The 14,824-nt window shown below is 32.3% G+C and overlaps 1 protein-coding gene across 1 annotated transcript; it reads left to right on the top strand.

Annotated features, from left to right (window-relative positions):
- Positions 1-75: 75 nt before the first annotated feature.
- On the top strand, positions 76-14,162 carry LOC143228799 (proteasome subunit beta type-1-like). The gene is made up of 6 exons (XM_076460161.1): positions 76-243; positions 2,360-2,467; positions 4,488-4,569; positions 5,605-5,734; positions 9,629-9,735; positions 13,869-14,162. Exons 1-6 carry the CDS (start codon positions 140-142, stop codon positions 14,052-14,054), a joined length of 717 nt encoding a protein of 238 aa, XP_076316276.1. The 5' UTR covers positions 76-139; the 3' UTR covers positions 14,055-14,162.
- The last annotated feature ends 662 nt before the right edge of the window (positions 14,163-14,824 follow it).

Below are 14,824 nucleotides of genomic sequence, written 5' to 3'. Positions count from 1 at the left end.
AGAATTTTGATATATGTATATTACATATTTTTAAGTTCTATTTCTATTGAATATACTGCGCCATCTTACGGACTTCGGTATCATAGCAATGACAAGCTAGTTTTCAGTCACTTCGCGTAATATACCCAAACCGCTAAGTATGGATACGTGCGGACTAGGCATTATGCAGTGCGAAGAAACTGTTGTTAGTAATTATGGAGGACCGAAACAGACTTATTTCAGTCCTTATGCAGATAACGGAGGGTAAAGTTATTTATTTACTGAATTAGTAATGTTATTATTATTATAAGTAATTGAAATTCAAATTGCTTGTTTTTTGATAGTTTGCTAAGTTGACTAATTGTAACTTGTATATATGTGTAAAACAGTAGGCCTAACAAAAGTAAGCAACAAAGTGTAGATGTGGTTACTGTTTTTAAATTTTGTCTTTCTGTTGTTGCACGAAGATAATGTTGATCGTCGTAACACATATCTAAGTCACTATATTTTGTAAACCGAAACTGAGAATACCACAATTCTAATATGCAAATAGTAGCGAAGAAGTCTTCTATATTTGTATCACAGTAATTGTTTCTTTCTGATGATTTTATCGGTTTTACTCGCTTTAGAATTTTTTTGATCTAAAAAAAGAACAGTAAAATAATATATGTCATTCAAATATGGCACATACCAGTGATATTATGTAACAATACTACATCTGAGCTAATATTAATAATTAACACTAGCTGGTGTTTAATTGTAATGTGTTCCTGCTACAACCTTTATATTAAGTTTGAAATTAAGTTTAATTGTATTTTCATATGATTTTCAAATTTGGAACAATACCCATATGACTTTTGTTTCTCCTTGGGATGTGTTTTGAGATGAGTTTGTTCAGTATTTACAGATTTTACAAATGGCATCTGTTGAGTGGGTATTCATGTTGTTTACAGTTCAGTGTTTTATCACTTTGGCTATGTTCATAGAGGTTAAATTCTCACTGTGTTTAGACTTTCTTATCATTAAAAAATAAGGTTAAACAAGTTAAAAAATATCTTCTACAAATTTTGTCATCCTGCTTTTGGAATTATATTTATTATTTTGTTGGAAGAAATGGAAAGTTTCAGCATCAAAAATAAAAAATAACATTTACAAGCTATGTTTTTATTCTTTAGAACCAAAAAATGTGTTGTCTTGATATCTTGCTTAAATGCTTGATTATGTTTAATGTCTTTTGTATACTGTAATAAGTAAAAAATGTTTGTGGTCATTACAGTAATAGCTAAAGAAAGTCTTAACATTTTCATGCTTATTAGGCTTGTCTGCTACACTTTTGAGTCAAATACCTTTACACGTGACAAAACTTATCAGTTTCCTTTTCATCAGCACAGTGTAATACTGCTCCAAATTCTTGCTAACTTCTTTCTGTACAATATATCCTAATGCTGCTCCAAATTCTTGTCAGTTCCTTTCTCTTCAATATATTCTAATTTTAGTCTAAATTCTTGTCAGTTCCTTTCTGTTTAATACATAACAATAGATTAAAGGTAGTAAAACATGTCTCAGTTGCTTTCACCAATTCAAATAGTTATCAACAGTTTATTTTATATCCTTTAATGTGAATAGTTCACAATGAATCTCTTTCACTGTTTTCATAGTTTTATATCATTGAGAAACCAACAAAGACCTTTTATTCTGAACTTAATGGTCTAGAAAACTCATCTGTCATTGGCTCATTGTTACGTGTTTCAGAAAAAGTAAAAAATAAATGATATATACCATTGTAAGTCTGAATAAGGTGCTCGCAACCTCTTTGGTTCAGCTAAACATGGGTTCCATCACGAGTCCCAAGACTGCAAGAAAATATACCTGGTGTACCTCTTTGAACATTGGAAACACGTGCAATGTCAGCTTCTTATGAACTGTTAAAAAGTATCTTTTGTTTCATTCAGATGTAGTCAAACAAATATATCAACACGGAATTTTGTTTTTTAGATATTCACGTAACAAACACATCACAAAAGTATATGAGGAAGTAAATATCTTTTGGGTATCCTCTTCAGTGGTTTTATCAAGGCTGGATTGAGTGGACTGTCGTGTTAGTGCTTCGTTGTTCCAAAAATGTCTCATCTTATGCATCATCTAAGTTTTAGGCTTAGCACAAGTTTGATTACTAAGTACTTTGAACCTCTGCCCCATATGTGAAATAAGCAAATTACCTTGTTGTATTCATTAAAGTTACACACAATTAATAGGCTAAAATAGAAATACAATTTCATACATATAAGTTGTTTTCAAAACTGTACGTTCATGTTGTTGTTTCAATTGATATTTTTAAACTGTGATTTTATTTAAAAATAATAGAGATTAATTTTCCTAGGAGCATTGTGGCAATAGCAGGAGAAGATTATGCTGTGATAGCATCAGATACCAGGTTGAGTGCTGGGTTTTCTATCTACACCCGGGAACAGTCAAAGCTTTACAAGCTGTGAGTATTAGAATAGCAAAATATGACAAGAGTTACTTTGTTGTCAGTTATCCAATATTAATGAGCTGAACTGTATAATATAACAATATTTTCTGTATGTGCGATAATGTGTTTAGCTTTGAATGTTTAACAGTTTACAGTGAACCAAAATGATTTTATATCTCAGAACAGCTGGTATGGATATTCACACCTTTACTGATAAGGAGAGGACAACGTTTCGACCTTCCTAGGTCATCTTCAGGTTCAGGTTTTTTTTCAGCGAGTTTCTTGTCATCAACAAAATGATCTTAGTTGCCTTGAATGTTTACTGATGTATCGAACTGAAAACTGCACATTTGGTTTAAATACAAATACACTTTGCTTGTACTTTAAAAATTAATGGAAAAAAAATGTTATTACCATCAAATGATTTGGCCTTTCCCACATAGATGCATTTCCTAATAAACACCAGTGCACATGCACAGAATAACAATATATGGATCAAAATCAAACATTAATGTTGAAGTAAACGTACATACCTGGAATCGTACAGTATGATACCAAGCTGCAAATATTAGAATACTGCTCACGAAACTAACATAACAAATCTAAATGTGACATATAAGTTTCAGGCTTAAAAAATAAATAAATAAATGCATTTATTTCTTTCATACATATTTTATTTAAAAAAATAAGAAAAACATGACTTAATTAGGATAAGGACACCAAGCTAAATTAGACTAGAAGTTTAATAGGCGTGAAATAGGATAATTCTGAGAATTAGGAAAAAATTAAAGAGATTAGATTACATGAATTTTGTGCTAAGAAATACAAATAACCTGTCAACATTTATTACTAATACACATGATGACATAAGGTCATGATAACAAATGTTAATATTTGGCACGGTTAAAAAAAGTCATATTAAAGGTGGGGCAGATGGATCAGATGCACCAGTGTCCCATCAACTTGTGAGCCCCCCAACAAAAAAGAATGTTTGAAATTTGTATGGATTACATGCACTTGTATTCTACCAGAAGTCAGATCCCAGTTGATCTGGTGTTGGAGGCTGGTTCTCAGTTTGGGAACTCCTTTTCCTTTCCAGTACCTATTTTTGAGGTGAAAGGTAAAGTAACCTCTTCCTACTGTGGACTTGATGTACAATTCCAGGTGCCTCCAGGTGCCAATTGAGGTTAAACTCCCATTTACAATTTGTTGTTCGTTAGTCACTCTACACGAGGAGACTACGTTATTTCTGTATTTTTGGTGACACATTACTTAAGTGCAAATATTATACTTGGTCTAGAATTTCCTTCCTGGCATGTTGTTTTTAACTCCTTATCACATCTCATGGATTTCCTTTGGATGCTTTCTTAAGGGGGTCATCTTCTCACTGGCCCTTCACCAGTTTAGTGTGGAATTCTAGTTTTTTGTTAGAAGTGGTAAGATGTATTGAAGTTAACATTTTCCCGAAACTAAAACTGTATTTCCAATGCCAACTAACCTCGCATTTCCCACCTGTCCTCTGTACCTCTGGTGTGATTTGCTTTGGTTAGCTATGACCAATCTTAAAGTGATTAACACATGCATGATTGGAGAGTGTGCCAGTTGAAATAGGAGTATTGGTGAAGGGCTGCTTTGTGATAATTTGCATGTTAATAGGCAATGATAAGTGGGAGTCAAAGCTATTGGCAAACAAAAATTTGTGCCTATAGAGGGCAGTACAAGTTAATTTTTTTTGTGAGAAAGAGTAGGTATCAGAAATACATTTTCAGTTTAAGAAAAAGTGAAGTTATAAAATCTGTAGAAACTAATTTTAATACATACAGCATTTGAGTGAAATGGACACAACCAGAAGTCGTAATGTTAACATGGCGTGTTACCGTAATACGTACAATTGAATACATGCATAAGTCACTTGCTAAATTCAGGGATTTAGGTAAGTGTTAGTGTGAAGTGTATGTGCCACAGATATTTTTACAGATTGTCTTTTAACGAACTGAAATCTGGTACTGACATTTCATCAATTCCATTCCAACAGATCTCAGAAAACTGTTCTTGGATGTGCAGGTTGTTGGTGTGATATCCTAACCTTTACTAGATTTTTGGAAGCAAGAATGAAGGTGAATTTCTGAGGTTAACACCATATGTTACTTGATGGAACAAAATGTCTTTCGTCTTTGTAGTTTATATTACTGTACATGAACTATATATTTAAAATCAATTTATTAAATAACACATTTTGTGGTTGAACTGAATATTAGTCAAATAGGTATCTGTAGTGTAATGAAATGTAAAATGCTTGCATTGGTTTTAATTTTTATATCTAAAAATCTTACATTTTGTTGTTTATTTTACTTTTCAGAAATCAGAGGTTAAAATACATTTCTGAAGAAAGCACTAAAGTTAGTTTATCATAGCTGTATTCTTAAATAAACATTCAGTACATTTTTTAATGCTAATGTGAACAAAGTTGATATATAAATCACCATAATAATTAATACCTTATAAAAAAAAAACTGTGAAAACACATTTTAACTGAGAACCTGTGTGTCCAGTTGAAAGCGTGACCCTGGTACTGACTGAGATGTCTTAGCAACAGCATGTTGTCAAGATTCAATTCTGTTTTTCTTACTGGAAACCATTGGAGATCCAGTAAAGAAAAATTTATTTTTAATTATTACTGGTCTTTGTGTGCTCTAACATACAAACCACTGATTGTTTTAATCCTGTTTTATGTTGCTCAACTAAAGATATTTGGTATTAAAAGTTTTATTTTTAATCGTCTTAACAAAAAGTACCTTATAAACACCGTTATTATAAGTGATTTCATATGTGGTTTGTTTTTAACACGTGATAGCATTATGCACTGTTTTATTATTAACAACTGTTACTATATAATGAATTGATGCCTTGTGTATTTTATTTAAATAGAAATCACTAGATTTTCACAAAACTGCAAAGTATATATAAAGTTAGTAAATACCTAAAGAGTGTATATACATTTGTATCTCAGTATCACAATAAAACTAAACTGTATACTTGTCTAACGGTAAGAACCTGGATGTAAGTTGTTGTTTATTAATAATTTCGAGCCATCTCATGCAGTAAAGCCATTTAAGGTCTAATGTTATGCTATAATTATATCTTTATTACAGATGTATGAAAATGAACACCATAAACAAATGTCTACTCCAGCTGTAGCTCAGCTTATTACCACAATGCTCTACTATAAAAGATTTTTTCCTTACTATGTATCCAATGTCTTGGCAGGAATTGATGCAGATGGTAAGTGTTTGTATATCAAAACGTTTCATTCTGATTTTATGTTTGAGGTGGGTGAGGTTTGATTGACATTTGACATTGGCCCATTCTCGCCTTTCTTCATTACATTTCATTCATTAATCGGTAAACTTTCATAGTATACCAGTTTTAAATAATTACACTCTTAAAAAAAGGTGTATTTTGATCACATTGAACACTCTTTACTTCTGTTCATTGGAAAATAAAAACGTTTTTACAGGTTCCTGCAGTTTATTTACATTATTGTAACTTCTTATAAGTTATTTTTATTCTTCAGACTAGGTTTCTGTAACTAGATAGATATGTTTTCATCAGTAATTTCTCTCTCGTTTCAGTGTTTTTTAAGAATTAGAATTTCTCTGCTGTTACGTTGATATAAATGTATTTCCTAAAATTAGTAGCTGTGTTTTACCTGTTAGACAACATACAGTATGGTTAAAAAAGAATTTAAACTTTTATGTGTTATAAATCATGCATTAATTTTGCATTTAACTAAAGTCTTCAAATGTGGTAGTATGGGCTGTATCTGTGGTAGAGCTATGAATTTTAGAGCTGGCAAGCCTAGTTTTTAAATACAACTTGACACACTGGCAGTTAAATTATTTTCTTTACAGAAACTGATCTACTTTTTACCTTAGGATAAATGAATGTTAAAAGTTTCTTTTCACACTCATCTTGATGGTGTTTTATGTTCAACAATTTGAAGTTAAAGGTTGAATTTTCTGAAATGATCATGCTTGACCTATAATTTGGTGCCTGGCCCCAGCATGGCCAGGTGGTTACGGCACTTGACTCGTAATCTGAGGGTCACGGGTTCAAATCCCCGTCACACCAAATTAGGGATGGCTAGCCCAGATAGCCCTCGTTTAGCTTTGTGCGAAATTCAAAACAAACCAAACCAATTCAGTGTCTAGAGATAACGATAAGGTTTTTATTTGACACTTTGGAGAATATTTTATTATACAAGTGGAGCATGACCAATTTTTACCATATGAAAAAAAAATTTAGTGATTAACACTCCTACGAAAAGTGAGGCCTAATAGGCCCCAGAGCAACTTGAAAGGTTATTAATATTAGGCTAATAATTTTGTATTTAAATGAAATGAAATCAAATGAAATAGAAATTTTATTTAAATACAAATTTATTAGCCTAATATTAATAACCTTTCTCTGGGGCCTATTAGGCCCCACTTTTTGTAGGAGTGTTAATATTTTTGTTCAGGATCACAGAAGGGATGCTGGTGTTTATAAGTGAGCTTCTGTTTGTGTATATTCTTGTAAATAATGAAATATTTAAAAATGAAAACATAAAGAATTCAGAAAACTAGGTAATAGAAGGAAGTGGAAATACCCATTTTTTCTCTTTTGGTTATAAATATGTGAGCTGATGTACGTGAAACTAGATTTCACTACTTGATCTCTCTGTCATTATTGTCGCTTGAAAATGGAGAATTAGTTTTGAATATGTTTTAATTCAGATATATTCATGTTTTTATTCATTAATTACCATGCAGGTGTTCTGTTCATGGTTTGTGTCTTCTTGGCAAATTGTATGTACAAAAATTACAAATATACATTAATCCTCTTGCTTAGGTGAGGGTTACATAATACAGTGGATGTCTTGTAGAAGCTTGTAACAGTTGGACTCTGTGTCTCTGTCTTCTCCATAGAGTGATGTATGACTATTTCAGGGAGTTGTGTATATATTGGTGTGAATTATACAAAATCAAAAACTCTCTTCATTGTACATGTTTGTTTAGGATAATCATTGACATTGGTGACCTAAAAATTCTGTTATGTAGCACTGGGATACTGATCCAACTTGTGTTTTTTATTCCTACATTAACCCTAAATTATCTTGCTTCCAGCAGCCAGTTTCAGTTACTTTGTAAATATAGAAAATAGTCAAGTAAGTTAAAAAGGATGTACGTTGATAGCTGATATTGATACTGTTTGTTAACTTGTCTTATCAGTTCTCCTTTCCTGTCTGTTTGAGGAACTACTTGGAATAACACTTTGGGAACTTGTGTTTTGGAGATATAAGATTCTTATCTTTCAGATATTAATGCACAACACCACTACACATGCAATCCAGAAAGTGACTAAAGCTGCTGAAGGATGTTGTTTGGGTTTTTATTCGAAATATCATTCATTACTATAAACCTTAGGTCAGTTTTTGTTATGAAGAGGTATTGGTCAATCATTCATTACTATAAACCTTAGATCAGTTTTTATTATGAAGAGGTATTGGTCAATCATTCATTACTATAAACCTTAGGTCAGTTTTTGTTATGAAGAGGTATTGGTCAATCATTCATTACTATAAACCTTAGGTCAGTTTTTGTTATGAAGAGGTATTGGTCAATCATTCATTACTATAAACCTTAGGTCAGTTTTTGTTATGAAGAGGTATTGGTCAATCATTCATTACTATAAACCTTAGGTCAGTTTTTATTATGAAGAGGTATTGGTCATGGCAGAACAAATTAATATGTCAAATAAATTCAAACACTGTGGTAGTTTCTTTTATACAGGAGAAAACAATTTCAACATTAAGTTACAAGTGTAAAGTTATATCTTTTGTGGTTTTTGTTACAATTGTGGTATTACTGAACATGTAACTTGGAAGTTTTGAAGTGCTGTATGATTCTGCTGAAGGCATACCATCCAATTTTGGTAGTTACACCTAGCAACATACCAGTCAATTATGTTAATCACATCCAGCTATATACCATCCAATTTTGGTAGTTACACCTAGCAACATACCAGTCAATTATGTTAATCACATCCAGCTATATACCATCCAATTTTGGTAGTTACACCTAGCAACATACCAGTCAATTATGTTAATCACATCCAGCTATATACCATCCAATTTTGGTAGTTACACCTAGCAACATACCAGTCAATTATGTTAATCACATCCAGCTATATACCATCCAATTTTGGTAGTTACACCTAGCAACATACCAGTCAATTATGTTAATCACATCCAGCTATATACCATCCAATTTTGGTAGTTACACCTAGCAACATACCAGTCAATTATGTTAATCACATCCAGCTATATACCATCCAATTTTGGTAGTTACACCTAGCAACATACCAGTCAATTATGTTAATCACATCCAGCTAGTTACACCTAGCAACATACCAGTCAATTATGTTATTCACATCCAGCTATATACCACCCAATTATGTTAATTACATCCAGCTATATACCACCCAATTATGCTAGTTACATCCAGCTATATACCACTCAATTATGCTAGTTACATCCAGCTATATACCACTCAATTATGTTAATCACATCCAGCTATATACCACCCAATTATGCTAGTTACATCTAGCAACGTACCACCCAATTATGCTAGTTACATCTAGCAACGTACCACCCAATTATACAAGTTACATCTAGCAACATACCACCCAATTATGCTAGATTTATCAAGCAATGTATCATGCAATTACCTTGTCTGGCTATACACCATCCAATTATCCTATTATATTTACCTACATACTACCCAGTTATGCTAGTTATATCTAGCTATATACCAGCAAGTAATGCTAGATTTATCTAGCAACAAACCCAGTGATGCTAGGTTTAGCTGGTGACATATTACATGATGCTAGGAAAATCTGATGACATATCACCTGATGATGCCAGATGTATATGGTGGCATACCACTTGATGATTTTAGGTATATATGGTGACATACCACCTGATACTGCAAGGTATATATGGTGACATTTTTTGTTTTTTTATCTGTAAGTATTATTTTAAATTGACAGATTATTTATGTGAGTTAATCAAATGATTATTTTATTTACCATGACAAATTGAGTTATTGCAGTTATAACTAGTTGTTGTTTTTTAAGGTCGGGGCTGTGTGTATTCTTATGACCCTATTGGTCATTGTGAGAAAGTACAATATAGAACTGGTGGCTCATCAAGTGCCCTCATACAACCTTTACTTGACAATCAGGTCAGTAAACAGAAACTAGATTTAGTTTTATGTTAACTGTTTTTGACAAGCTATAAATTTAAAAGAATTTTACTGTGTTTTTGTCAAACGCAGTATGTGGTTTCTTATTTTAACGTAGAAATGAACTACTTGTATTTGATATGAGCACATCAACACATACCAGAAATGAACTACTTGTATTTGATATGACCACACCAACACATAACCGAAATGAACTACTTGTATTTGATATGAGCACATCAACACTTACCAGAAATGAACTACTTGTATTTGATATGAGCACATCAACACTTACCAGAAATGAACTACTTGTATTTGATATGAGCACATCAACATATACCAGAAATGAACTACTTGTATTTGATATGAGCACATCAACATATGCCAGAAGTGAACTACTTGTATTTGATATGAGCACATCAACACATACCAGAAATGAACTACTTGTATTTGATATGAGCACATCAACACATAACAGAAATGAACTACTTGTATTTGATATGAGCACATCAACATCTACCAGAAATGAACTACTTGTATTTGATATGAGCACATCAACACATACCAGAAATGAACTACTTGTATTTGATACGAGCACACCAACACATAACCGAAATGAACTACTTGTATTTGATATGAGCACATCAACACTTACCAGAAATGAACTACTTGTATTTGATATGAGCACATCAACACATACCAGAAATGAACTACTTGTATTTGATATGAGCACATCAACACATACCAGAAATGAACTACTTGTATTTGATATGAGCACATCAACACTTACCAGAAATGAACTACTTGTATTTGATATGAGCACATCAACAGATACCAGAAATGAACTACTTGTATTTGATATGAGCACATCAACAGATACCAGAAATGAACTACTTGTATTTGATATGAGCACATCAACAGATACCAGAAATGAACTACTTGTATTTGATATGAGCACATCAACACATAACAGAAATGAACTACTTGTATTTGATATGACCACACCAACACATAACCGAAATGAACTACTTGTATTTGATATGAGCACATCAACACTTACCAGAAATGAACTACTTGTATTTGATATGAGCATCTCAACACATACCAGAAATGAACTACTTGTATTTGATATGAGCACATCAACACTTACCAGAAATGAACTACTTGTATTTGATATGAGCACATCAACACATACCAGAAATGAACTACTTGTATTTGATATGAGCACATCAACACTTACCAGAAATGAACTACTTGTATTTGATATGAGCACATCAACATATACCAGAAATGAACTACTTGTATTTGATATGAGCACACCAACACACAACAGAAATGAACTACTTGTATTTGATATGAGCACATCAACATATACCAGAAATGAACTACTTGTATTTGATATGAGCACACCAACACATACCAGAAATGAACTACTTGTATTTGATATGAGCACATCAACACATACCAGAAATGAACTACTTGTATTTGATATGAGCACATCAACACTTACCAGAAATGAACTACTTGTATTTGATATGAGCACATCAACACATACCAGAAATGAACTACTTGTATTTGATATGAGCACATCAACATCTACCAGAAATGAACTACTTGTATTTGATATGAGCACATCAACACATACCAGAAATGAACTACTTGTATTTGATATGAGCACATCAACACTTACCAGAAATGAACTACTTGTATTTGATATGAGCACATCAACACATACCAGAAATGAACTACTTGTATTTGATATGAGCACATCAACATCTACCAGAAATGAACTACTTGTATTTGATATGAGCACATCAACACATACCAGAAATGAACTACTTGTATTTGATATGAGCACATCAACATCTACCAGAAATGAACTACTTGTATTTGATATGAGCACATCAACACTTACCAGAAATGAACTACTTGTATTTGATATGAGCACATCAACACATACCAGAAATGAACTACTTGTATTTGATATGAGCACATCAACACTTACCAGAAATGAACTACTTGTATTTGATATGAGCACATCAACAGATACCAGAAATGAACTACTTGTATTTGATATGAGCACATCAACAGATACCAGAAATGAACTACTTGTATTTGATATGAGCACATCAACACATACCAGAAATGAACTACTTGTATTTGATATGAGCACATCAACACATAACAGAAATGAACTACTTGTATTTGATATGACCACACCAACACATAACCGAAATGAACTACTTGTATTTGATATGAGCACATCAACACTTACCAGAAATGAACTACTTGTATTTGATATGAGCACATCAACACATACCAGAAATGAACTACTTGTATTTGATATGAGCACATCAACACTTACCAGAAATGAACTACTTGTATTTGATATGAGCACATCAACACATACCAGAAATGAACTACTTGTATTTGATATGAGCACATCAACACATACCAGAAATGAACTACTTGGTATTTGATATGAGCACATCAACACTTACCAGAAATGAACTACTTGTATTTGATATGAGCACATCAACACATACCAGAAATGAACTACTTGTATTTGATATGACCACATCAACAGATACCAGAAATGAACTACTTGTATTTGATATGAGCACATCAACAGATACCAGAAATGAACTACTTGTATTTGATATGAGCACATCAACACATACCAGAAATGAACTACTTGTATTTGATATGAGCACATCAACATCTACCAGAAATGAACTACTTGTATTTGATATGAGCACATCAACACTTACCAGAAATGAACTACTTGTATTTGATATGAGCACATCAACACATACCAGAAATGAACTACTTGTATTTGATATGAGCACATCAACACTTACCAGAAATGAACTACTTGTATTTGATATGAGCACATCAACACATACCAGAAATGAACTACTTGTATTTGATATGAGCACATCAACACATACCAGAAATGAACTACTTGGTATTTGATATGAGCACATCAACACTTACCAGAAATGAACTACTTGTATTTGATATGAGCACATCAACACATACCAGAAATGAACTACTTGTATTTGATATGACCACATCAACAGATACCAGAAATGAACTACTTGTATTTGATATGAGCACATCAACAGATACCAGAAATGAACTACTTGTATTTGATATGAGCACATCAACACATACCAGAAATGAACTACTTGTATTTGATATGAGCACATCAACATCTACCAGAAATGAACTACTTGTATTTGATATGAGCACATCAACACTTACCAGAAATGAACTACTTGTATTTGATATGAGCACATCAACACATACCAGAAATGAACTACTTGTATTTGATATGAGCACATCAACACTTACCAGAAATGAACTACTTGTATTTGATATGAGCACATCAACACATACCAGAAATGAACTACTTGTATTTGATATGACCACATCAACAGATACCAGAAATGAACTACTTGTATTTGATATGAGCACATCAACAGATACCAGAAATGAACTACTTGTATTTGATATGAGCACATCAACACATACCAGAAATGAACTACTTGTATTTGATATGAGCACATCAACATCTACCAGAAATGAACTACTTGTATTTGATATGAGCACATCAACACTTACCAGAAATGAACTACTTGTATTTGATATGAGCACATCAACACATACCAGAAATGAACTACTTGTATTTGATATGAGCACATCAACACTTACCAGAAATGAACTACTTGTATTTGATGTGAACACATCAACACATCAGTGAAAATTATTTCTGTATTATTTATATAACAATAAATGCAAGACATTTTTTTTATCAGAAAATTAAACTGTATTTATCGTTTAGGAAGGTGGCTAGAGAGGAAATGTTTATTGATGTTGTTGTTTAAGTTCAAATAGCTAACAAGTGAATTCTGTTTCGTTTCAGTATACCAATCTAAACGTTGATCACAGAGTTGTTAATCACATAAGTAGTAATTAAAGCACAGTTTGTTTTTTGTGAATGTGGTATATTAATGTTTATGTGAATTGGAACGTTGTTGCTAATGGTTCAAGAGCTAAAAGATAAGACTTCATGATTGAGCTAAGTTATATATTAACCTAAACCACAACACCTTTACTTGATATTACAGATTGGATTCAAGAACATGCAAGGTGTGACACCGCTTCCAATTGTTAAAGAAAGAGCAGTTGGAATCATCAAAGATGTATTCATCTCTGCAGCCGAGAGAGATATTTACACTGGTGATGGAATTGTCATGAACATAATAACTAAAGATGGTGTCGAAGAAGAGAAGTTCTCTCTTCGTAAAGATTAATCGCTCGTACGTTATTCGTCAACCTTTGAAGTTCGTGAATGACATTTCTTGGTTTTTTTTCTGTTAAAAGGTGTAGCTTGTCAATAAACTAAGTCCATAAACAACTCAGGAACTGTTTCCCATTTTGTCATATTTTTAATTTTAGACGAAGAATGTTTCGCTCGTTGTTATTTTAAAGGTGAGCAAGGAAGTCAAAGAAATTATTCAATTATCTTCCTAAATAATTGATACAAATAACAGATTATAAAGCATGTGAAAATATTACTACTTCATCTGGCCGTCTTAAAACCAACAAGGAATTATTAACTACATCTTTAGCAGACTACAATGAAACAGACAACATTTAACAAAAACAGTACAATTAGAATTCTTACAGCACCATGTGTAAAGCTCAAAGATTTGAGTTTGACACTATTGTGACTTCTGATAAAAGAATTACATATTTTGTATTAAAATAAATAGAAAGCAAAGCAACATTTTTTGTGGAATTTTAAAGATGGCTTACCTATGTTGTTTTTCATAATTTTTATCTGTTACTTTTTGAAAGAATAACCTAGTCAAATTTTAATACTAAAAGGGGATACTGGTAATAACATTTTGTAGCTTCTTGAAGTTTAGAATTTGTATACAAAGATTGGAACTTGATTGTAAAGTGGTTTTAATACCACTCGAAATGTCTTTTTTTTTCATTCAAAAGTTCTCATTGTTACAAGTCCAGAACTGATTCTCTTTGTTTCTAAGGTGTAAAATGACTGTAGACTTTTAGTTGT

The sequence above is a fragment of the Tachypleus tridentatus genome, chromosome 10, assembly GCF_004210375.1.
Source record: "Tachypleus tridentatus isolate NWPU-2018 chromosome 10, ASM421037v1, whole genome shotgun sequence".
In the NCBI taxonomy this organism is placed as follows: Eukaryota; Metazoa; Arthropoda; class Merostomata; order Xiphosura; family Limulidae; genus Tachypleus; species Tachypleus tridentatus.
The sequence above is the reverse complement of the archived record's forward strand: the minus strand, read 5'-3'. Positions and strand labels throughout refer to the sequence as shown.

Bases quoted from the DNA above. Each gene is read 5' to 3' on its own strand.
- LOC143228799 (XM_076460161.1), top strand. From the start codon at position 140: ATGGATACGTGCGGACTAGGCATTATGCAGTGCGAAGAAACTGTTGTT. The intron at 4,570-5,604 runs GTGAATTTCTGA...TCTTTATTACAG, and splicing joins TTTTGGAAGCAAGAATGAAG to ATGTATGAAAATGAACACCA. The intron at 5,735-9,628 runs GTAAGTGTTTGT...TTGTTTTTTAAG, and splicing joins GGCAGGAATTGATGCAGATG to GTCGGGGCTGTGTGTATTCT.